The sequence below is a fragment of the Sciurus carolinensis genome, chromosome 14 (genome assembly GCF_902686445.1).
Source record: "Sciurus carolinensis chromosome 14, mSciCar1.2, whole genome shotgun sequence".
Classification (NCBI taxonomy): domain Eukaryota; kingdom Metazoa; phylum Chordata; class Mammalia; order Rodentia; family Sciuridae; genus Sciurus; species Sciurus carolinensis.
Genome location: NC_062226.1, coordinates 83,455,605 through 83,481,850, shown reverse-complemented (window position 1 = coordinate 83,481,850; position 26,246 = coordinate 83,455,605). Strand labels below are relative to the sequence as shown.

Genomic DNA, 26,246 nt, shown 5'->3' with positions numbered 1-26,246 from the left:
GATTATATTGTACTTTGCTTCATTTCTCCTAGGAGCAAGAAACTCTGAATCTAATGCCTCACCCCATTCCTTTGTCTAGGAAAATCAGAAAGTTAAGAAAGAACTTTTAGAAGCTCAGACAAACATAGCCTTTCTTCAGAGTGAACTAGATGCTTTGAAAAGTGATTATGCTGACCAGAGTCTAAATAATGAAAGGTATGAAACTTTGCATGTTATTTTTCAGTTTGGATGGAATATTTATTTAGGTGGTCATCAAGGAGATTGAAGCTTGGCTATGTAATCTATGCAATAATAAAGGGTTTTTCATTAACTTTGCTGATATGTTCTGTACTATCTAAAGATTGTACCTTAACTGACGGATTTCCTAAGTTTTTTGTGTTGGTATATTTAATTAAAAAACACGCATTAATTGGTTGAATTATTGGCTGCTTATGACAGTGCACGGCTTAATAAATGTTTGTATCAACCAGGAGCTACAAGAATACCTAAAGTATCAAGGGTAAATGCATATTGAAATGCTTTCCCAATAAGAATTCTGGCCTACAACGTAAGAACAAGAAGAGTAGTTCTCTACATTTTTGTTTTTTATGCTTTTGTTTTGCAGGTCAATATTAATAACATAAAACCTAATACACAATAGAGACATGTTTATACATCAGAGATATAAACACTCGGAGAAAACATTTTTTGTTTGCAAACTTTAATTAGAATTAAGTTCTTGTAATAGAAGACAGTGAAGCATTTGCTAAGTATGCTATATATAGATCCTTAGGTGTAGAGGAGTTATGAGTTTGAAATATATAAAATAAAAGAAAAAGATAAGGTCTGTGCTTTCCATGAACTTCAAATTTAGTTGGGAAAACAAAACAAAAACAGAAAAGTTTACAGAGTTAAACAATGTAAGAGCTAAATAGTGTTAGAAACAGTACTACCTGCAATGCCATGTTTGAGATTCATCACAGAAGAAATTTTCTTTTTACTTAGTCTTCATTAAAGAGGAAACAGAAGGCAAGTTCAGGTGGAGGAGCAGGTTTATGTCATCAAGGGCAAAGAGGTAGCAGTGATAGCAACTAACGCTGGTAGCAGTGCCCTCTACCATTTGGTAATTGTAGTACCACTCCGTCCACTAGCGACCTTCATTATCTCCATTTTACAGATGTGAAAAGAGAGTCTTGTCCCAGGTGAGGCATTGACCAAACCAGAACATAAGGGAGAGATAAGACTGGTTGGGGGAAAGGCAGTCAGACAAAAAGGGATACATTGGATGGAAAAACAAAAGTTTAAAAACAAAACATGAAAGGCTGTAGCATAAGGACCCAGAATTTTTGTCTAAGGGACTTAAATTCTTATAGACAACAGGGAAATTTTTAGCTTTATCACCCAGGGAGCGACTGGATTCCTTATTGTGCATCAAGCTTGATGACCTAAGAGGTTTGGGAAGCTACTGATGGGTTTTTCTGCTAAGCAATGGGGTAGAGACGGGCAGGGCCAGAGGAGAATGACACAGCTCTGAGTGTGGTTTGAAGAGGAAGTCAGGGCTTCTGTAATTAAAGCACAGGGATTGCAGCCTGTGCTTCTCCTGAGCCTAGAAAGCTGGGTTCCCCAGATTCCCCTGTGACTTAGGGTGAGTGGAGATCAGAGCAGGTACTCAGGGTGAGGTGGGAAAGGAGGAAATAAGGGGAACTGGGGCTAGATAAGGCTTGGAGGGGGAGGAGAAGGTTCTGAGAAGGATCGAAGATTAAAGTACCATTACTTTTCAGAAAGGGAACTTTTTACCATGACTGACCAGAAGAGGGGACTTTGGGGCAGTCAGGGTTCGGTCCCAGTGAGGAACAGAGGCAGGCCAGAGGGGTGTGGAGCAGAAAGAGCTGGTGGGTGCTGAGCAGTGGATGAGGAAGGGAAGCTCCACATTTATTATGTCGGATGTGGGGCAGAGCTTTGCACAAGGAAGCGCAGGTTATGGGTAAACCCTTAGAGTGTGGAAAGTAGAAGAGGCTGCTGATGCCACAGGGCACAGAGCAGGAGGACTGGGAGAGAGAAGACAGTGGTCACGGACACATGACTTTTGAAAGGTGCAAAAGGATGTGGGAAGTGAGGTATAGATAAGGCAGGACTTGACCCTAATTCTGATTTCAACACAAAATATAATTTTACAGGGATCTGGAAATAATCCGAGAATACACAGAAGATCGAAATAGTCTTGAGAGGCAAATTGAAATACTCCAGTAAGTTTTCATATAAAACGCTCATTGCACTGACATTTTACTTAGTTTTTGTTAGTAACACATGTGCCACGTAGTGTATGGGTTGCTGTATTCTGAAGTCCAAATGGGTTTGAAGGTCAGTGTATGTTTCTTCTCACTGTGGTGCATTCATCATGTCCACTCAACTTCTGATGCATTTAATCCTAAATAAATTATTCAAATGCAGGGAACAGCAGAGTTAGTAACAGTCCTTGCAAGTTAGGTGGTATGATTGGCATATCTTTATTATGCCTCTCTAAAGACCCTGACCTCAGCTTTCCCTGCAGCTCTGCACACAGAGCTTGTCAGCCTCTCACCTTGGTGAGTGACACAAAACCAAGCCTATACCATGGTTCTTTCTCGATTTATTTTGCTCATTCAGAGGTATATTTTTCTTTAGTTGTTTTTTTTTTTTATTCCTCTTCCTAAGAAATGCTTAACTTCATAACTAGGCTGCAGTAATTCCATCTCCTGAGGTCAACCCCACAAAACAGTGACTTTCTCTTTCCCTTTCTTCCTTTTCCACCTCCACGGTATTCTATTTTCAGTTTACCAAATGAAGGAACGTCAGGATTGACAAGGTGTTTTCTTCACCGTTTTTGAATGTTTATTAAGTCTCAACCTGTGACAGCTGTGGAATTCTTTTACTACAATAGTTCTATGAATTTGTCCACCGTCCATTCATTCATTTAGTCGATTTTTCAGTCAGTGCTTTTTATGAGTCAGGTGAGCCAGGAGTTGAGGATAGGGTAGCAAGTAGGAGGAAAAGAACTCTCTCCTCGGAGGACTAGTCCAGAGAAGAAATATGGAAACTAATTGATACAAATAAATACAAAATGCCAGATGAGAGAACTACAGTAAAGGAAAGGTGCTTATTCCCCAAGAAAGCTTTGACCTGCCCAAGAAGCTCAAAAATATGTTCTTGGAGCAAGTAATAATTGAGCTGAGCTGAAGAAGGAAGTGGCTATAAGCAGGGAAAATCAGCCACTCTGTGAGGCAATGGTTCTGTTTCTCATTTTGTAGCTAGGGAGGGCTCTGATGTGAAGTGCCTTTGATCAGGTCATATGGAAGTACTCCAGTTGGGATTTGAATCCAGATCTGTCTGAGATCAGTATCCAAGTGTTTACTTGGTATTCAAGTCCCACCACTCCATGGGTAGGTTGCAGGAGTAGCCAGGAGGATAATGGCCATGTCTGGCCACTGGGTTGTATGACCTGGCTGTCTTGGGTTCAGGCATTTGGGGAATCAGAGTCCTGCATGAAACCTATTTAAATAGGAAAGGTACCTGAGGGAAGAATGGATTCCACAGCTTAGCTAATTCATTCCTAAAATACATTGAGATATTTAACAAAGATACTAATCAGTTGTTGTACTTTAGATAATGAATTGTGATCTCAGAGTCTGAGGTTTTTGAAGGTGAGTGGCAGAAAGCTGCAAAGGGTGGCAAGTAGCTCTACATTCTGAACATCACTGTCTGAAAGGAAAGTAGTAACACTAATTTCCACTAATACTTTGTCCATTTCTTTGCTGTGTAGAACAGCTAACCGGAAGCTGCATGACAGTAACGATGGCCTTAGGAGTGCCCTTGAAAACAGCTACAGCAAATTCAACAGATGCTTGGTATGCCATATCATTTCATAATTCATTTTGCTCTTCCTAGTGGTTGAATGATTTGGAGGTGATGAAAGTCATGCAATATCTTGGAGGAGAATTTCATGTGGATCTTATAAAGAGAATCTCTCCACAAGTTCTTTTCAAAAAATCAAAAGAGACAACAGTTTTCCAAATTAAAAATATGCTACCCATCTACAGAAATAAATGCCTTGATGTTAACCAATTCTTATGTTTCTAGGAAACTAGAGAAAGAAATATATGGTCTTTTCCCCCAAAGAGTTTATAATGTAACAGATAGTTAAGATGTATATAGATGGATAGTGATAATATAAGAAAAAATGGGAAATGCCATGATGTTAAACATATTGTTTTGCCAGTGAAGAGGATCAGGTATGCTAGGGGGTGAGTTTAGACACGTTGACTATTCTTTATGATAGGGAGATCATCAGAATGACAGTTATTTGGGTGTGTGTATAAAATATTTGCATGGAATATTAAAATGTATGTATCATAAGGGCATAAATAACATATCACTAGGGAATATGATTTCAAATTCCCCTTCACAGAAAGCTCTAAAACCCATTTGGAATTTTGAGGACCTTTCCAAGATTCCATTTGTCTCGAAGCCTCTTACCCCACTTTTGAGTGTCAGCTTAAGCATAAGATTACAGTGCCGTGTTTGGATATGAAAGAGTCAGTCACTAAGCCAAATTATGGTTCCAGAAGAGATAAGTCCAAGGAAGTTGATGTTACAGTGTCCTGGAAAATCTGGGAAACCTGGGTATTCTACTATGGAATTTGTAGTAGAGTGTGGACTTAAGATCTGATGACAAAGAGAGAAGACTGTGGTCATTTGTCCTTGCTGCAGTATTTCAGTTGATTTTTATGCTCACATCTGCTCATGGAGGATACAAACTTTTAGTTACATCAGAAGTTAAATTGTATGTGTGTGTATAACATGTTTACATGAATATTAAATACTTATGTGTTGCAGCGCATAAATAATATATCACCAGGGAACACGATATCTAGAAGCAGTCCCAAATTTAATGGTCATTCTCCTCAACCTCTGGGATATGACAGGTATGTTGACATCTGTTTATTGTTTTGTTTGCTTTCTAGATCAAAGTTAAAAGGAGGATAAATATCCTTGTGGTGAATTAAAATAATGGAACATATTTGGAGTACTAGTTTATATTTTCTATGATGTTACTTTAAAGGTTCTAAAATGTGAACCATATAAAAACTTTAAGTAAAAATGTTTCAGAGAGTGAAAAATTACTTCCTTAAGATGCTGCGATTTGTTTTCATCCGTACCTACCATTACCTCATTTGCAATCATGTCTTGTTTCTTAGAAGTGGAGTCCATGAGAGTTGTTTTGGAGTTACTGATGTTGTGGTATATGTGGTGTATGATGTTGAGACTATTGTCATGCTTTGTCAATGTTTAATCGGTCAGTGTAACATGCGAGTTATTTTGCAGAAGAGGAAACTTTCAAAACAAATAGAAACCTGGCCAGAACAGGTTTATGAGCTACTACTGTATTAAAGGAATCACAGAGACATTCCAAAAGTTAGAATTTAGCTCTTTATTTTAACCAAATAAAGTGAAATATTGGACCTCTTATTTCTTGGGACTTAGTAATAACAAACATTGCATATGGTATGTGTAGCCATATATCCAGTGATGTTCATTAAGAAGTCAATTTTATGGAAGTGGAGGTGAAGACATGAACTAGAGGTTTCCAGCTCATCCTGTCTTTGCAACTTTCTGACTGACATACATCCCCTTTCATTTGGGTACTTTGGGTGTAGAGAATAATGTACTTAATATTCTGGTGATAACAGATGGTCAAGTTGCCCTTCAGGGAGGTGTGTTACCAAAGCTTTATTGATGATCACTCCCAAGAAGATACTATCTAAAGATCTTGGTATAAGATCTTTCCATTGTTCACTGATTTCTTAAAATAATACTTTTAATGTATATTGATTTATAAACTGCTGACCACTCTGTCACTGAGAAATACAGATTTTTGAAAATATATATTCGTGATGCATTTTTTTGAACTAATATTTCAGATCAGTTCTAAGCAAGTAGTAGGAAAAGGTACATAATGAAAACTTCATCTCAGAAATTTCACCGTGATTTATTTTTGAAAGAGTAGATACCTTGAATAAGATTCACAAGTACTGAACTGAGAGCTGCTCCACAGTGTGTTCTGAGAGACAGTGTCACCAGGGCCTGGGAGTGACAGTGTGTTAGACTTTCATTGCTGTGACCAAAATACCTGACAGGAACAACTTAGAGGAGGAAATGTTTATTTTGGCTCATGTGTTCAGAGATTTAGTCCACGGTCAGCTGAGTCCACTGCTCTGGGCCCAAGTTGAGGCAGACCATCCTAGCTGAAGGGTGTGGCAGAGGAGGGCTGCTTTCTTCTTGGAAGACAGGAAGCAGAGAGAGGAAGGGGAAGAGGCCGTGGGGAAGGCGCACCCTTCCAGACCAGGCAGCAGTGTAGCTCCCTTGTGCTGCTCATGTCCACACAGAACTGGAGGCCACGGGGGCCTGCGCTGCTGTTCCTTCCTGGATATGTGGAGTTACTGACATTGTATTTTCTTTCTGATGCTAATATAAAAAACTTAATAAAAGCATATTATACATCACATTTTATTGTTTCTGTAGCTTTATTTAATTTTAAATTGCAAATTTGATTTGGCCTTGTATTTTTTTGTAAGAACTATAAACAAAAATCTAACTCATTTTATAATTTTACTTAGTTGATTGTAATGAAAATCTCAGGGCAGGTAAGGGTGGTTTACTTTAAAAGGGATATGTATTTGAGTTTGAGAAAGTCTGGTTGGCATCTTTATTTTTAATTTTGCGACTTGATATTCATGAGATAATCTCTCAATTCAGGATTTTTGTTTCCTTTTTTTTTTCTTTTGCCCATCATCAAAAATACAAATATGTTAGGGGGAAAAAAAAGAATATTAGTGAAGACATGCAACTGAAGTAGTTAATACTATATTATAATGAAAAAAAAATTTATATGCCTCACAGATGGACCTAAATGAAGATTCGGGAAAATTTTATAAATTATAAAACAGAGCAAAAGTGTGTATACACATACACACACCTGCCTAACTACATAAATTAACATCTGATATAAAATTCCTGCATTAGGATGAAGGTGTTATACTTGCACAAGCATTGAGAGAGAATGGTAGCTAAATCGCTGTTTTAGTTAATTTAAAAAATTTGCTAATGGTACAAAAATGCTTTTGTCTCCTTGTATTTACATGGCTTCTGCTTATTTACTTTAAGATCACCCTTTTTCTTCTAAGTATCTCTGTCTCTTCTTATTTCTCCCATTTGAAGACCCATCAACCCTACCCCTCTCCTTTGCAATGAATCATGTAGGCAGTCTAGAGTAGTGCCTGGGTATGTAGTGGGAATGTTAAATAAATCACAGCCCTTGCTTTTATTTCAATATAAGCTTTGATTCTTAGGAAAAAGGAAAAGAGAACTAGGGAAGTGTGCAATTTCTTTGAGTTCTCTTGTTCGATGTTAATTTTTCCCTCACTCATCAAATATTAGGATTTCACAACCAAAAGAATCCATTGAAGTAAGGAATTCTAGGCTTTGTCTGCTGAAGCATCTTCGAAAAGGGCATTCCCAGCAAATGTGTCCACATGGAGTGGCAGAGAACTCCTTTCATGTCAGACCATTCTGGTAGCACACATTGCCTGTCCTTTTCACCATGTTGATCAGAAATCTGACTCTCAGAAAAGTTTATCTGTTGATCCTTACTTTGTCCTGTGCAACTTCAGAATACTAAGAAGACTGCTTCTTCATTTGTCTGCTCTTGAAGTATTTGAAGTGAAAACCTGTCAAGTCTTGAGTACAGTGAACTGTTCCATGAATCCAAGGTCAATGTTCCCAGCCTGGTTCTTAGCGTCCCTTTTAAGTAGAGATGCTGTCCAGAAATAGAAACACTATTCAGAATATGGTCTGATGACTTTGAAACGAAAAGGCTCACATGTTCTATGTCCATTTTTATTAACGTGGCTTGAGATTGCATGTGCATCTCTTTTATATCAGCAAACAAAGATGGTGATTTTAAATGTTTTATTTGAGGGTATTTATCTTACGTGACTGCTGCATAGAATATACTGATGTTGCTTTGAACATTTCATTTCCCCTGATGCTTCATCGTGGGTCTTGGCAGTTGAGGATGCTGGTATTCTTGACCCCCATCCCTGTCAGTCTGTCACCTGTGCATTCTTGAGGGTTGCAAGCCCCCAGGTAAAACAGTCTCTTGCATTACCAGGTCATCCCGCTCTTCCTACGTGGATGAGGACTGTGACTCGTTGGCCCTCTGTGATCCTATGCAGAGGATGAATTATGAAGTCGACAGCCTGCCTGAGAGCTGCTTTGACAGCGGCTTGTCTACCCTGAGAGATTCCAACGAGTACGATTCTGAAGTGGAATACAAGAACCAGAGGGGATTTCAGAATTCACAGAGGGTGCAGGAGAGCTGTGCGGGTGACGCTTCAGACATGGATGTAAGCCAAGATACTATTGCTCTTTGAGGCCATGTTCCACCATCTTTGACTTGTAACTGTCGGGAGAATCTGTTGTAAATGTCATAAACATGAAGCTTAGTCAGTAGTGTTTTGTTTTTTCCATCAAATTAGGAAGATATTCTTACAGATTTGCCATTCAGGGCTTCTCTATTCTGTAACAGCATTGACTGTAGATTGAGTTATGTAGTTTTCTTCTCTTTGATTCATGATATATGGGTGTAATGAGAGACTTTGTTTTTAACTGCCTTTTAAAAACTAGGTTCCTGATATAAGGGATGAAGAAACATATGGTTCAGAAGGTGTGGCTTCTGTTTTAGACTGGAAGCCCCAAGGATCTGTTAGTGGAAGCAGCACAGTTGGTTCCTCAAGAAAGCCCATCTCAGCTCTTTCACCCCAGGTAGGTAGCTTCTAAGACACTTCCTTCATGAATACTGATAATTTCCTGTGCCATGGTACTTATTAGGAAGAAAACTGGCACTACCTTTATCACCCACTGTGGCTTCTTTCCCCTAGACAGATGTGGCGGGTGATAACTCCAAGTCTGGTGGTTCACAGAAAGCTTACAAGATTGTGCTTGCTGGGGACGCTGCAGTGGGGAAGTCCAGTTTCCTCATGAGACTTTGCAAGAATGAATTTCGAGGAAATACAAGTGCCACATTGGGTATGGCTCCTGTTTCATTTGGTAATGGGAAAATGACCTCCTTAGCTTGGTTTTCTTTTTTTGAGGGATTATATACACAGATACACAGTCATATCACTTGCTCCCTATGTACATTCAAGTATATAGGTGTGTGTGTGTGTGTGTGTGTGTGTGTGTGTGTGTGTATCCTTGTCTACAGAATGGTTCTTCTGTTTTTGGTAAAACCTGACATTATTGAGGAAAACTGACAAAAGATAGCAGTGCCTATTTAGCCTGTCAGATCAAACAAACCAAGTTTAGAGCTGGAGACACTGGATTCATTTATTTAGGGTACATATCCTAAATCCTACTGACTTAATTCCAGCCTGTAGAGAATTTACACCCCAGTGGAAAGGAATGGACAAAAAACAAACTTAAAATCAAGAGATTTGGAAAGAAGTGCAGGATTATACAAGGTGACCAGGGAAAGTCTTTCTGATAAGATGCCAATGATATTGATGAAGTGACAATATTGGTGACCAGTTTGTCATTTCAGTTGAAATCATAGCCAGATGTTTGCTTCCTTCTCCACCTTAGCAACAAAAAGTTTTATCTAGATTTCCCAAATTTACATAATAATCAGTAAAAGAAGTTGAGAATATGCAAATTATCATCTAAAGAGTTCTTTGATAATCAGATGTGTTAGAACATATTGATTGCCATTTTCACAATGGGTGACTTTGTAAATTCATAGTTCTCTGATACACCCTTCGAGATAACAAACCTGAAAGTTCACTTCAATTTAATTCATAAAGAGACTACAGTATTTGATTGGTTGCTAAGAACCATGACATTTTTATATAAACACACACATGTGTATACACATGTATATATGTGTACATACATTGTACACATATGTGTGCATGCATATATGTATACATGCAAACATATACACTTATACCTATATGGAAATACACAATAATATGTATGCCCATATTTATATGATATACATATATATAATGTACATGTGTACATGCATAGGCCCACACATGTAGATATATGTATACATATACAATATGGTTACATGTACACTCACATGCACATACACACTCAAATATGATAGTTCATCTAATCACCTGTAAAAACAGAACATAGATTTTCCCTTTTCTGTAGCATAAGGCCTTCCTCACATCAGCCAGTCTGCAGACGGGGTATCTGTGTGCACATGTGTGATCTGACTTATAATTAGTATTTGAAGTTCACTCTCTTGGAGGCCACGTTCATTCCTTTCTACCTCACTGAGCTTTGGCTTATTGGCTCTTCTCTCATCTTAAAAGAGGGCTCGAAAGTAGCAAGCTAATAGAACGATTTACTCTCTTCTATTTCTTTTCAGGAGTTGATTTCCAAATGAAAACTCTCATTGTAGATGGAGAGCAAACAGTTCTGCAGCTCTGGGATACAGCTGGGCAGGAGAGGCAAGTGCTTTTCATAACGCTTCAGACTCCACTTAGTTTTGCAAAGACAAGCCTTGTAGGATGCTTGATGTTTTTTATACTCATAATTATACAATTTTAATAGGGCTTATAATTATAGTTAAGTTACATTAGTATTAATTATAAGTTATATTATAATCTCTTTAATGCTCATCTTCTTCCATGTCTCCTCCTTGATGTGAGTATCAGTTGTATGAGAAGAGGGCCTTTAAGCTTCTTTTGAACTGATGTTCATGTGGAACAAGAAGAGTGCACTTTCCTAACAGGAGAATCTAGGTGAGGCACCAATCCTGAATGCAGTATCAGTGTGAGGAGCTAATTAACTGTGCAAAAATAAATGGTGGAGAAGAGAACCTGTCTGCCTACCCTCCCACTGAGGGGTAGAGACACAGACTAAATTACAGACTTGCATGTGGTGATGATACTTTATCTTGTGTTCATTGCCAATGACCAAAAAAAGTATAAAGCATAGGTTTTAATCTTATCTAACTCTTTAGAGACAGATAATTATATAACAAATAAGAATGGAGTGCCTGCTTCTGTTCCAGGCACTTGATTCAGCATGCTGAGATTCAGTGAGCGGGCAGACACAAATACAGGCCCTCATGTAACTCAGAATCTCTAACAGAATGGACTTTTAACATTTTAAAGATGTCTGTGGTTGATATGGCCCTACATAAAATACTTCTCTGTCCAACCTCTTCTGTCTTACCTGAGAGTTCTGGTAGCTTGTGGCTGAAGTTGAAATTTTTAAAAATCGTACTTTCTCCATTGTTGTGTTCTGCTTTGGGGTTAGATATTCTTGGGATTGTTTGGTGGAGAAAATAATTGGCTTTTCTAAATCAGTCACCCACCCATATGTGCATGCTGGTACCTTTCAATGGTTCATTGGAGGCTGTAGAGATGTCTACTTCACAGCAACACATTGCTGTTAGAGTGTTCTCAAATGGGGCTAATTTTAGAAGATGAGCAAACAAAAATGAGCATAAGGGAACTAAAGAATGAAGCAGCACCCAGCTGATGGAATCACGGGGCTTTTCTGTTTCCCAGGTTCAGAAGCATCGCCAAGTCTTACTTCAGGAAAGCAGACGGCGTTTTGCTGCTGTATGACGTCACTTGTGAGAAAAGCTTTCTTAATGTTCGAGAATGGGTAGACATGATTGAGGTAAGAAATCAAAAGGAAGAAACAGAAAATTACATGGGGGAGTTATAGATCATCTTGGAAAATGCTATTGCTTTCTGTTGGGGTGAACTTGACTACAAGCCTGTGATCCAAGCTGTCAGGAAGAATGGTGTGCTGGAGGCAGAGTTTCCAGTGGCACTTGGCACTCTTCCTCAGGAATTGCACAAGGTCCCCCAAGGCCGAGGACACTACTGAAGGTAACTTCTGGGAATAAAACTTCCGGGTTCTCTTATAGATAATATTGGAACCCCATGTAACTAAGTGAAAGTTCGAGTCACCTGAAGAGAAGCAGCTTTCCAAACAAGTTGGGGGCGTGGTCGGGTGTGTCCTGTGGTTAAACGTGTGTAGGAGCTTCCAGTGGGTTAAAACACAGGGGAGACACCACCTGGATGTGAGCATGTGCTGAGGTCTGAAGTCTGCAGGAACTATGTTCTCAACCTTACTGTGGGTGTGATGGGGTCTTTAGACATCACAGATACCTCTGACATACCGGTTGGTATCTTAACTTGTGGGATAATATCTGTGGTAAAGTGTTGCCGCCCGCAGCAACAATCTCGCGGTAATTTATCGGAGGTGGACTGGAACTGAACTACTTCTATTATCTTTATCTGGGCTGCTTCCTTGCTTATTTGCTTGTTTGCTAGTTTATAGAGGAAGAGAGGCTTTGCTTACTTTTAGTTTTAGAGGAAGAGAGGCTTTGAGAGGAAGAAAGGCTTTGCTTAGAGGAAGAGAGACTTTGCTTAGAGGAAAAGAGACTTTGCTTAATTTTAGAGGAAGTTTTAGAGGAGCTATTTCTTAGAGGTCTGCTGCATCTTGAAGGTGGGTCACTTCTTGGAGGTGCGGGGTGCGGCGTGGGGCGTGGGGCCTGCGTCCTGCATCCCGCATACTGCGTCCTTCATTCTGCGATCTCCTCCCAGATGAAAAGAATGTCTTATATACACTAAGGCAGCCAATCAGCTTAGGATTAAGTAGCACGGTTGGAGCATGCGCCAAGGGACCAATTAAGAATGAATGAGGAATATCTGTTGACCACTAGCGCAGAGGAGACATTAACTAATCAGGCAAAAGTAGATCACGCCGTGTTAACACTAATTATGTACCACCTCTTGGCCCAACACCAGCTGCCATCCTAGGGCTCTCTGCAGTAAAGTAAGTTTGTAAGTCTTTCACTTGAGGAGCTTTCCTATCATTTAGTTTCATGGCAAATAACTTTTAAAGGTAGGAAATTATTTTGACACATTTAATGTGCAATTAACAGTTATTAATCAACAAAAGTATATTTCAAGCTGTGGTTCAGCACACTCTCTTGAAAATTAAACCAGTAGTTAATGCAACTTTTCAAGTAAGTATATTATCTTTAATTTTAAACAGACCTTAACATTAGTGGATAAGCAGGACTGATTGCTGTCTGGTCTCAAGTTAGCCTCTGGAGTTAAAATCTCTAACTAGAGAACTAATAAGGGAAATGACTGACTGTGGTTGGCAACAAGATTTCAACAATGATGAATAAATATGCACTTTGTTCTGCCAAAATTTCATGACCTAATATCATTATGAATGCAATGAAAATGTATTCACATTTATGTGATATTTTGATTTCATAAGAATTTCCTTAGGTTATGCTAACCTCTCTAAAAACTGAGAAAGGAAGTTAGAAACATACTATTCTCTCTTATAATGAGGGACCTGAGGCACAGAAAGTATATGGACCTTGCTTACATTTCTTTAGCAGTTAGAGGTAGAATGGGAGCTCAGATTGGACTTAGGGATTCAACCATTGCAGAACACAGAGTGAGCAGCAGATGATTAGAAGTCTTTAGTGAGTACAAAGGAATTCAAAAGTACTCTTAGTAAATACAGGAGAGGCATCTGCTCAAGGAGAACAAATAGAGTTCCCTGGGCTAGAGCAGTAAGACCTGAGGAAAACTTTTTATTGTTGCAATTTGGGGTTTAGGCATCATTTTAAATCTTTGCATTATGCGTAAGAAAAGGGGGCACAAAAGGCAAGTTTGGTCTCAGTGAAAAAGCCATTACATAAACTGGCACAACCGTTTCTTGCTTAGCACCTGCATATGGTCTAAGTACCCTTTCAGCCATCAGTATCACCTTTACATAGGGTCTCAAAAGGAACAAAACTTCATGCGAGATGAATTCTTAAATTTGTTATAGGAGTGAAAAATATATACCATATGGAATTTGAATTCTGCCTTAGAAAAAGAATGGGCACAATGAAGCTTCTCCATGGCTTTATCTAATTTGAGGCAATTCTGTGGGCCATTTATGTGACCACGGTAACATGGGTGGAAATGCATGGTGCCATTATTGAAGCAGGCCAGAGGACTGAGAAGTAGTAGACAGTTCACAGTGTGAACGAACCCTCTGATTTGATAGTTGTTATACTTTGATTGAAAGCTAGTGGGTTAAAAATCTTATTAATAGAAGTATGGATAAAATGAAATTATAGCCTTTTATTTACCTGTTTTGAATAATTTACTGATTGAATGTTTAGGTCAAAACTGAAATGAGATAGATACTTGAGATGTGAGATCTCCTCCTGAAGAGATCACCAGAAAAAAGAACTTTTTTGTTTTAGTTCCTTCCTCCTCTTTGCATATGTGCTCTGCTTTAGGGATAAATCTGTTAATAAAACAAAGAGGCTTGTCATTATGAAGCTTGTATTTCAGTGGGGGAGTCAGATAACAAGCAACAAGGAAATAAAAGGAAATAGTATGATAGTAAGTGATAAATGTTATAGAAACAAAAGGAGAATTGGGCTGCGGTTTCCATTGTGTGGTCAGGACAGCTTCACTGAGTAGGTGATGTTTGAGTCAAGACCTGAAGGAGGTGCCACTTTTCACCTGCGTGACTCTGGGGAGTCGTTTAGATGCTCAGCTTCATGGCTAACTTAAGTGAATATTGATTAATACTTCCTGTTGAATCCTGAGATCACTAAAGAATATGATTCATGAGCACATGAATGGGTGGGGCAGCTAGTTTTTGGAAGGTCATTTCTCTTCCTTCTCTCTTTTGCTTTCACTGTTTTCTGATACCTTCAATCAGAGAAAATTTATTTAAAGAGAAAGGAAGTCAAATATGATTTCATTTTAAGGCTCTTGTCTTAATCCTGTATCAGGTATAGCACCAAACTAAACGAGTCTCTGGATAGCTTTAGGCAAAGAGTAATTTCCACATATTTGTGTGAGGGCTACCACTTCTTTTGTTTAGGAGCCAGAATCCACTTTTTCTTGGCTAGTCGGGTTACTATCTTTTATTGCCATCATCACCTGCTGAGATAGACTATGTTCTCATTATCCATTTCAACTTATAGATAAGGAAATTGAGGCAGAAACCTGTGGCTACTTGACTGTTCTTACATGACCAGTGAGTGGCCAGCTGGTGGGAGGAACAGGGCCTTAGAGTTAGCTCTGCACTCATACCTTAGGGTTAGTGTTGCTGTGAATGCTGGGAAAGTGTGGCAATTTGCATATGCTAATTTGGAAGCTCTAGCCTTAGAATCTATTACTTTGACCAGCAGTCAGTTTTTTTATAAGAAAACTGTTGACCGTTAGGACTTTAATTGCTTTGGTTGGAAACCGGGGAGCAGTGAGTGGTGAACTTTTGAACCCCATTTGTCCCATGACAGCTGAAGAATTACTTGTGTTTTGCACCTGTGATAATGAAGTTGACTAGGACTCATCATTGTTTGAAGTGAAAGCTGTAGAAAATTATGTGGACACCTCCAGACAAAAATAATTCTGTGGTCATGCCTCTTAAGTTTATATTGGTTTGTCGTGTTCTCTCTGCTAGAAATTAGAAATTAGCGGATGCACGTTTGCTTTGCTGTAAAGCTGATTAATCCTGGTGCCTTTTACCCTTTTCATTAACCTAAGGGTGGAACTTTGTATAATAGGGAGTTATGAGGTCACTTTGAACCTAGATCCTTAGGTGTTCTTATTTCGCCTCCCTGAATTTCACTTTTCTTATTGGGAAATGGGGGGGGGGCGGGAAGGCTAGATGAGCTTATGTTGAGGTTTTGATATTTTGAGGTATAAAGATACTATTTCAAATAATACAAATAATTATCGTATCAACAATCTAAGAGTTGTACAATGATAATAAGCATGCTCTTTATTCTACTGAAATGTGACTTAACATGACTATGAATGCATCGAAAGCATGCTCACCTTTATGTAACATTTTTTCTGAAGAAATTCGGAAAATATCATTTGACACACAACTGGACAGTGGCAGCTGCTGCCGCTGTTACCATCATTACTGTTGTCATCATATTGTCGTCTGATGCGTGCCCATTTTTTTTTTCTTTTCTTCATGGTAGGATGCAACCCACGAGGCTGTTCCTATCATGTTGGTAGGAAACAAAGCTGATCTTCGTGATTCTGCTGCTTCAGAGGGTCAAAAATGTGTGCCTGGATATTTTGGAGAAAAACTTGCCATGGTAAGAGTGAGGTTGGGTCTGAATTGGAAGGGAATCTAGGGGTTCAGTAATGTTGGAGTCAATGGTGTTTCACTTTTGTCTACCTATGCTTACGAGGTTCTTTGGCAAACCTCCACCTTGTTTGTTGGGGTGACTGTCTTTACGCAGTAGAACTCCCAGCACCCCACCCTACTTGCATGAATATAAGTAATGATGGCAAGGAGCAAATCCCTGGTGGAAGCAGAACATTCAGAACATTCTTGTTCCCCATTGAGTGTCATTGACAAAGAAGGGCCAAAATAATCTTGCCATCTTCCTTTGCCCTCTCCCCCCAGTTCTTGGAATCCTCCTCTAGTCTTGGAATCCAGGTAAAGGAGAAAGAATGAGTGTTCTATTTTGAAATGATGGGTTTGGTTCCAGAGGGTGACAATGCCAAGCAGCAGAGGACAGAGTGGTGTTTGACACTGCAGTGTTTAACCTAGGGGGAAGAGAATTGGGGGGCTCCTTTTTTTAAAATTATTTTTTTCCTTACGATTTGTGCTTAGTTGGAACAGTCACATTTATTTTTGGCTGTGCATTTAAACTTACTCCTGTAAGTTCATTCCACTGCTGAGTACTACTATGGGCAAATTCTCCCCCCATTACTGTGACTGTGTCGGAATGCTGCATGGCCTCCTCACCACTTGTCTTACCCATGCAAGGAATCAGCTGCACCTGGAGTCAACTAATTCACACTGTGACCGTCTGGTTTGATGTTGGTATTGCTGTCTGTTCTCAAAACCAGGAAAAGACTACTTGGTAGCCTATGAACATGAGCTGTGAAAAGAAGTTTTATTTTTCTAGTTTAGGTTGGAAAATCTTGTTTTAGACCTTAGAATTGAAAACCAATTCTAATGAACATCAGAAGTAGATAATGAAATGCAGAAGCAATTAGTTAAGGCACATGCTTAATTGTATCCACTGTGAAACAAAAATCAGAGCAGAGAGCAGAGGACAGAGCAACATGCTTATCTTGGGTGTTACTGTCTGGCGAAGGAAGACATTGAACCTACGTAGTCCACGGACCATATGCTCTTCTACACGACCCCTTTGAGATCTAGTAATTCTTGTCTGCCTGGTCATTTTATTCTCCTCTGGATTTCTAAAGTTTTCTTTCTTAAACATCTCCTGCCTTTCACTCTCCTGTATTCTCAAAGACAGTCTCTGTTTCATCCTATAACATCTTGGGTGTTGAAGTCAGCAGCAGTACTGTTTCTAGCAGACAGGCATTCACTTTGTGACATGTGTAGATTTTTTTATGGACTTGGGGGCTTCTAAGGAAAGTCCCATTGTGGAATGTTTCCCCTTTCTCAGTCTCTTCTCTCTCTCTTCCTTCCCCAGAGCAACCATCAGATCCTCCCCTCAGCCTACACAGGAATATTTAAGCCACACCCAGACCTACAGCACATCCAGTTCTCCTTTATTAAAGGAAAAATATCTCTAAGCTTATTAGAAAAAGACACGGAAATAATTCTAACTGTTATTTGGTGGCGAATGCTATGCAGAAAAAAATATTGAGCATTGTGAGGTTTTATGATAGGAAGACCTGGCATAGACTTTTCAGGGTTAGAAATAGCTTAATCTTAACTTTAATAAGGGAGGGTTACCTAAAAATCCAAAAATAGGTAGGACCCTGGTGAAGGGGTAGTGAAGGGAGAGGTAGCTTAAGTGCAAAGATTCTGGGGCTAGTGCAAATTTGGGGCACTGGAGCTATTGAGGGAAGGCCAGGGTAACTGGAACTTTGTGAGTATGGGGATAGGGCAGAAAGTAAAGCTGGGAGATTGGGAGGGCTTGTTAGTCACGAGAAAGCAATCGAACAGTGCCTGAAGAAGAATAGGAGGCACTGCAAAGTTCAAGCAGAAGAATGATATGATCAGTGATCATATACCTAATGCTGGAAGGTTAATTAACAGAGGACTAGAAAACGTCCACTGGTTTTAGCAACAAGGAGACTGCAGGGTCCTGAGAGGAAACAGTGATACTGTGAAGGTGGACATGCCTTACCTACTGGCCAAAAGCAAACATGCTTTTGATGAACACGTAATTCTTGAGTGACTACCTTAAGCTATCATTTTTATTTCTCTCAAATGATTTGATAGAGAACGTTTGGTAGCAAGTGTATAATAAGAGTTGAAAGTGAAAAATCTTTTTAAAACATAAGGCTTAGTATTTTTCAATGCACAATAAAATTCCTCTGAATAGTGAACTGTTCCTGGAATAACTGCTCAGACTTGTTCTTTGTTTTAATTACTGAAACTCTGAATTCAATTTCTTAGCTATTAGTCTGCATGCTTGATAGAAAATATATTTTATCAATTTTAATAACTAAAATATCAGGAAACCCAATTAAAGGCTTGACTTAATTGTGTAATCTTCTTTTCTACAGACCTATGGGGCGTTATTTTGTGAAACAAGTGCCAAAGATGGTTCCAATATAGTAGAAGCTGTTCTCCATCTTGCTCGGTAAAGTTTCACCTTATGCTTGGAAAACTGGAAGTAGGATTGAATTTTCACTTAGTTAATGTGATGTCAGATTTCTTGACCATAACACACAGAGTATCCTTTGCAAAAAAACTGTCCTGTTTTTCAGACATGATAGGAGAAACAAATACACACTGATATTACAAGAACTGGTAATGCTGCTGGTTCACTGTGAAACATTGGCAAAATATCCTCACTGCTAAGAGTGGACTTGTGTGAATCATCTCCAGAAACCAAATCTTAAATACAAGAGACTATTACCAATATAACTATGTATTGTGGCATTTTACTGAGTAAAAGGGAGGAAAACAACCAACAGAGCAAATTGTATATCATGCCAGTTAGAGTCACTTTGCCAAAATTATTACCCAGGTAATTACTCAATTAAGGCAGTGGTGTTGATAATGGATATTTTCAGATGTCTATTAGAATGAAAATTACATCATTAAGGATGTATATAAATGTGCCTGCTTTAATTCTTGAAGTATTCTGAGGAAAGAACATTTTTGGCTACATTTATTTCTTCTACTTAATTTTTCTGCCACAAAAGGAAAGATGATTCTTTACTAACCTAAAGGGATTTTATACCCCCCCTCCCCCACCTGAAAGGGAAGAGAATGAAGATACCATAAAAGAAATGCAGGACAATGATCTCTAATTGTAGACAAAGCAAAAATAAAATTTTAGGCATATTATTCTTTTTCTGATGATTTGTGAGATTTTTGTGATAATTGACCTCTTCTGCTAGTAAATATTGACAGTTAAAATACTTTGCATTATTTTCTATGCTACTTTTCAATTCATGACTTGATATTCAGAGTGTCTAATTGACCAGCGTTCTACTAGTAGAGTACTTGAGCTAGGACCTTGAGCTAAGTGGCTGCCCTCACCTGAGAGAATGAGGAAGCAGGTCTAGGACCTTGGGCAGCCTGTAAAGCATTAGTTTGTGGCAAGGCTTGGCAGATGCCCTGAACTCGCACTCAGGGTCTTTCTGTCTGACATCAGTCCAGGAGAAATGGCCACCACCCCCCATATCACTAGAAATTAACTTTATTTAAAACGCAAACAGTGTTAACTTTGTATGTAAACTAAAACAGGTAGAAAAAAAGACAAATATCTAACATGTATAGATTCAGTCGAAGGACATAGTTTTGTGGGGTTTGTTGGGTCTGTTTAGTAGGAGAATCCTGGACTGATATCACATTTTTCAGGAAAAAACCCATTCATTATATTATATCCTTGAGCAGCTCAAATAATGAATTCCATATTCCTCTGGGTACATAGGGAATACCAGCTGTTTTGACCAAGCAAGCTATTTTTAGTTCAGGGGGGGAGAATTCAATGAAATACAGTGTTTGCCTTTAAGACAGAGTAATTGCTGAATTAGTATTTTCACTTTTTCAAATGCTTGTTTTGGTGTTTCATGAATATGTACCCAAGGATTCCTGGATGGAGGTGATTAATATAGCTGCTGGGACAGATGTGGGTGGAGCAGGGCCCAAAGGTGCTACAGGAAATGATGCTACAGGTCAATCCTTACACAAGTTGAGCATCCCTAATCTGAAAATCTGAAATCCTAAGTACTCTAACAGCTGAAACTTTGGACACAGACATTAATAGTCAAAACATTTTGAATTCTGGAGCACTTCAGATTTTGGCTGTTTAGGTTACTCAACTGGAAAGTCTATGCATATATTCTAAAATCCACATAATTAAAATCTGAAACACTCTAAACCCATGCATTTTGAATAAGAGATACTCAAGCTGTCCATGGTTACTGGCTGATGCCTAGCATATTGGAGGAATGTGGAAGGAAAAGACTCAAATTCCATTCTTAAATCTACCCCTACATAGCTATCGAATCTTCAGCAAGTCCTGGCCTTATTTTAGGCATATGGAATCTGCAAAATGAGGAAGGGGGTTGAATAAAATGACCTCAAGATCCTTTCCAATACTAACAGACCGTGATTCTGTATACAGTAGCCTACACTCTACTGAATAAAATAATCAGTATTTAGTGCTCAATTGTCTTATGGGGCCATATTAAAGTTAAATGCATGCAAAGTGCCCTGGTCACACCCAAAGTGTGGAGTTGATTCTCTTTATTGTATCATAAAGTGGGAGAGGCTGTAAACTACCTGCTTCCTCCCCATCTGCTCATATGTGGCCTGTTAGGTTAGTCAGGCATTGCCCCTATTCGTTGTGTAACTTAGACACCAGTTTGTGTTTATTTACTTAAAACAATTGCTGTACAAAGGCATTTTGATAACAAAGTCATTTTAGCTGTGTAATGTAAGGTTGTAGTTATTTTTTAATCTTTAGACAATTAACGAAATCAAACAAGCTGTGAGTCACTTATGGTGGAGGTTATTGCATTATGACCTGGTTTGGGCCTCTAGTTATATTAGTGATGTATTAAATATAAAAATTATAAATAAAGTACGTGAAAACTTTAATTGATTTATGCCGTTCTCAGAGTTACTTGTCAGAGTACTCAAGTCTAAAGTAGACATGTTATAGTCTCCACAGGTAGTGTTATCATTTTTAAAAGTTTTCAATCTTTAGAAAATTGCATGTTATGCAGAACACATAAGTTCTTGATTTAGAGCTTATGGGGTGATCCTAGCACGGTCTCTTCCTTACCATGTAATATCATAAAATGTGAAATAGTATCCTATTTGGTATGTGTTTGCATTGTCTGAAACATAATTTGCTTTTGAAGAGAGGCCATATGTATGTGGTTAATGGCCTGAACTCTACCTGCTTATTCTTGGAAAACCTCTGAATCCCAGGAAAAGTTTCTCCTAGCAATATAATATTCTTACAGTGCTGCTAGGTCATCTTTCACAACCATGTCCTATTAGAATTAAATTTGCCAACAATAGAAAACAGGCTTTAAACATTTTGCAGTAGAGTCAAGTTGAATAGGCATTTAATTGATCAACAGCCTAAAATTGGAGAAAAATACAAAAAGCTGAGGCTAATATACAGGTCAACTCAAGAACTGAACCCTTTGGCTGTATACCTGACTATAAAATTGAGTCATTTAAAAGGCAATTTTTAAATTTATCTTATTGACACATAATAATTAATTACATATATTTTAAAATGCAGTTGTTAAGCATGTGGCAGCTTTTGGTGGGATCACTTAATTTTCCCAGGCATAAACCTGTTTTAGATCATGTCTTTCTGATTTCCTTAAAGTTGGCATGCCTGCAGTTTTGATGGATTAAAAAAAAAAAAAAAGTCCAGGTGAAAGATGTGGGTGTATATTTTCCTTCCTTAATATTTGCTTTCAGGTTTATTAATGTCAGCATTATTATGAAAATTTAGCATGTGCTAGATTCAATAAGGTATCAGTGGAATAAAAGGCAAGCCTTGTAGTTTGACATTAGAGGGAAAAATGTAAATAAGATATAATATATATATATATATATATATAAATATATATAAAGGCAGGCAAGGCAGCCATATGGTTTGTAGCTGATAAGAGCCCATTGGGTGTCCCAGAGGGAGATAAGCAAGTTGTCCCAGGAGGATACTATGCTTATCATGCCCATTTTACAGATGAGGAAATGTGGGAGTTAGAACATTTAATCAGCTTGATCAAAGTAACACAGCTGGGAAGCTGTAGAGTTAGGACTCTTCACTAATACCCTGAATCACTGCTTGCCACTTAAATGTTGATCACCTCAGGATTTATTCTGCACTCACTACTTCCCTTCTCTCTTTCTTTCTCTCCTCCTCTCTCTCTGACTGATGTCTTTCAGCTCCGTGGCTTCTAAAACGGTTTCAAGCTGGTGACTTCAGTTTCTGTTTTTTTAACCCATTTCTTTTAAAAGTGCCATAAGCATGTTCTGAACCCTCAGCTGAAAGTTCCATAGACACAGTGACTCCAGGTCTAGCAATCACAGTGTACTAATATTCCTTTAAACTTGTTCCTTATCCTGGGTTCTCTTTCTGAGGAGTCTACCAATGTTATAATTAAAGCCTAGTCACCCAGGCTCAACCTTGATTCTTTTCCCTTCTTCTCTTGCTTCACTACCTACCCACAGTAGGTTCTGAGCCCTGTGGATAAACAACACTGTTGTATTTCTTTTGAATTCATGTATCTCTCTCTCTCTCTCTCTCTTTCTCTCTGCACTTTTTTACCTTGGTTAGTCCAGGAGTGTCAGCCTCAGATTTTCTCCAATATGAGTTCATTCTACTTGGTAATTAGTGTATTCTGTCTAAATAATAATCCAATTAATATTTACTCTGTAGTTTATAATCCCACATTGGTATCCTACTTACAAGATAAGTGAGCTCCTCAGCTTGTGACTGATAGGCCTTCATGATCTGATCTTACCTGCCTTTCTAGTTGAATATCCTTTTCCCAAAGTGAATAGTACTGTTTGTAGACACAGCAAACTTTGTGTCCAGTTGTGGCCAAGTTTTGTTTTTTTTTTAATACCTCAACCTTTATACATGGGACTAAGAGTTTGCATTTGGAAGTTGCATTAATTTCTGTTGCCTCTACTATATTTCCACAAATGTAATGACATAAACAATACATATTCATCTGACAGTTCTAGAGGACAGAAGTCTGGACTATCTTTGGGGGCATTGGCAGTGGATTTTTGCTTTCAGTTTCTTTTTCTGAGACTTTGTTTCCTCATCTGTGAAGCGAGGATAGTAATACTCACCTGTCACCTGTCAGGGTGTATGTGGGTGTGGGTATGTCTGCATGGTGTCTTAGCACTTTTTAACTGTTCTACAGCAAGAAGTAGTTTCCATTTTTTTTTCATTTGTTTATTTTTTCTGCTGAGATATGTAGTTTTTGACTCATAAGTCAGTGACTTTCAAAGGTTAGTGTGTTAGTCATCTTTTTGTCATTGTGACTAAAATAACCAACAAGAACAACTTAAAGGTGGAAAAATTTTATTTTATTTCATGGCCTTAGAGATTTAGTCCATGGTAGACTGATTCCATTGTTCTGGGCTCAAGGGGAAGCAGAATTTCATTGTGGAAGGGCATGGAAGAGAAGCACTGTACACCTTGTGGTGGCCAGGAAGCAGAGAGAGAAAGGGAAAGGGGCTTCAGGAAAGATTAACACTTCTAGGGCATGTCCCCAGTGCCCCACCTCTTCTAGCCATACCCCACCTGCCTACAATTACCACCTAGTGAGTTCTTTCAAACTAGGATGAACTCATTATATGACATCTCTCACAATCCAATCATTTCATATTTGAACATTCCTGCATTGACATAGAAGCTTTTGGGAGACACCTCATATATAACTATAACATTCCATCCCTAGGCCCCAAAACCTCATGTCCACCTTACAGTGCAAAGTGTACTTGGTCCATCTCTATGTCCCATAGTCCCATAGTCATAATAGTTCTAGCGTTGACCAAAATTCCAAGTACAAAGTCTCATTTGAGACTCAGGGCAAACTTGACTGTCAGCCCCTGTAAAAATCAGAAGCAAGATGCCTATATTCAATATACAGTGGCAAAGAGTAAACATTCTCATTCCAAAAGAGAGGAATGGGGACATAGAATGAAGGGATGGTGCCAAAACAAGACTGATACCCAGTCTGGCAGACAGGCCCCATAACTCCACAAACAGCATGTAGGACATGTGGTAGTGAGATATGCTTTTCAAAGGACTAGGGCAGCCCCACACATTAATCTTGCTAGTTGAAGTGCACATTTTTTTCTTTCTTAACCTGACTGTCTCCACAACCAGCTTTTGTTGGGGCCAACAGTTCATGTTACTGACATATCTTACTTCCTAGTGCCTCCAGTCCAGCTTTTGCTTCACCTTCACAGCTTCTGGCATTGCTCTCACAGGGGCAACCCACAGAGATTTTTGACCCTGCCATACTTTGCTTGGTCCCCTAGGCCTTCCTTTGAATTTTTGATGGAAACCTCCATGACCCAGTAAGTCTAGCATCTGCATTCCTAGAGAACCAGCACCATGTGGATGATGCCAAGGCCTACCATGAACTTGCACAATACTTGGGCTCCCTGGGATCATGACTGCAGTGACCTAAGTGCCTAGGGGTACCGAGCACAGTAAAAAACCTTTCTGGAACCCTCTGTGCAAGTAGTGTTCCCCCATGGTCTTTTCGCAGAAGAATTTTTCCGTCTTCATTTTTGAACCTGCAGTGAGTGTGGTCTTATCAATTCCTGAGATGCCCTCAAGCCATCTTTCTATTGTCTCCTGTGCAAAGTACTTAGCATCTCTTCAGGAACTATAACCTCTATAAACTCCTTAGTTCTAGTGTTATATGCACTTTTCTGACCAAATTGCAAGTTTGAAAAATTCTTCCGCTCTGCTTTCTGCTCCTGATTCTCACAGCAAACCTTGCTAAAAGCTGCAAGAAGTAAAACCCATGTCACTGTTTAAATCCTGTGCTGCCTTGAAATTTATTCTACCAGATTAATTGGTCCACCACTTTTAAATTCAGCCTTACACAAAATCTCAGGACACAGACAAAATGTAGACAAGTTTTTCTCCGGAATGTAACATGAATGGCTTCTAGTTCAGTTTCCAATAGAGTCCCCCTTCCCCTCTTTAACTTGATGAGCACAATCTTTACTGTCTCCATTTGTATTGACGTTAAGGTTTTTCTGGGCTCACAGTAGAATTGCCTATTACACTCTGCTTTCAACATTTTAACGCCTCTCCAGTCCTCATTTCCAAACTTGGCCAAACTCCTCTCTTGCAAACCATTTCAAAAGGCTTCTGAATCACACGGACAGGCTGGTCACACCAATGATCCCACTCTTGGTATCAATTTCTTGCATTAGTCAACTTGTTGCTGTGACCAGAATACCTGACAATAGCAATTTAGAGGAGGAAAAGTTTATTTTGGCTCATGGTTTCAGAGAAATGTTTAGTTCATAGTGAACCAACTCCTTTTCTCCAGATTAGGCAGAACATCATGTGGTAGGGGCAGTGGTAGAGGAAGCCTGCTCTATTCCAGGAAAGAGAGAGAGAAAGGGGAAGGGGCCATAGGAAAGATAAACCCCTATAGGGCATGCCTCCAAGGACCCACATCCTCCAGCACACCCCACCTATAGTTTCTACTCAGTCATTCAAACTCGGATGGACTGATTAAGTTCCAGCTCTTACAGTCCAATCATTTCACTGCCAAATATTCTTGCACAAACACAGGAGTTTTGTGGGGATGCCCATATTCAAACCCTAACAGAATGTTAAGAACCTTCTGCAGCTGCATTGGCCAATTTGGTAGCTACTAGTTGCCTGAAGTGTAGATAATTCAAATTAAGATTTCCTGTATTTATTACATATGTACTGAATTTGAAGAAAGTATGAAAAATATAAAATATGCAGAAATATTATTTATTTCATGCTAAAATAATATTTTATAGTGTTAAATAAAATTGTTAGTAATCTATTAATGAAAGCAGTTTCACCTGTTTTTTACATTTTTAATGTAACTACTAAAAAATTTGAAATGACATGTGAACCACATATTTCTATTGAACAAACCTTTACTTTATTGAAAAGATTCCTAGTAGTTTCTGTTAAGGACTCCATAGTA

General features: G+C 38.8%; 1 protein-coding gene across 4 annotated transcripts in view; it reads left to right on the top strand.

Annotated features, from left to right (window-relative positions):
• Positions 1–26,246, top strand: part of Rasef (RAS and EF-hand domain containing) — a 69,534-nt gene that overhangs the window by 38,946 nt on the left and 4,342 nt on the right. Inside the window, exons 6-16 of one of the 4 annotated variants that reach the window (XM_047525475.1) lie at positions 80–195; positions 2,157–2,225; positions 3,779–3,863; positions 4,852–4,940; positions 8,186–8,420; positions 8,701–8,838; positions 8,955–9,102; positions 10,454–10,535; positions 11,604–11,718; positions 16,073–16,192; positions 18,597–18,673. In XM_047525475.1, coding sequence (XP_047381431.1) covers positions 80–195; positions 2,157–2,225; positions 3,779–3,863; positions 4,852–4,940; positions 8,186–8,420; positions 8,701–8,838; positions 8,955–9,102; positions 10,454–10,535; positions 11,604–11,718; positions 16,073–16,192; positions 18,597–18,673 — 1,274 coding nt within the window. Of the gene's footprint in view, positions 1–79; positions 196–2,156; positions 2,226–3,778; positions 3,864–4,851; positions 4,941–8,185; positions 8,421–8,700; positions 8,839–8,954; positions 9,103–10,453; positions 10,830–11,603; positions 11,719–16,072; positions 16,193–18,596; positions 18,674–26,246 lie in introns of those variants that run through there. The other 3 variants (XR_007105034.1, XM_047525477.1, XM_047525476.1) reach the window with 3 other exon arrangements.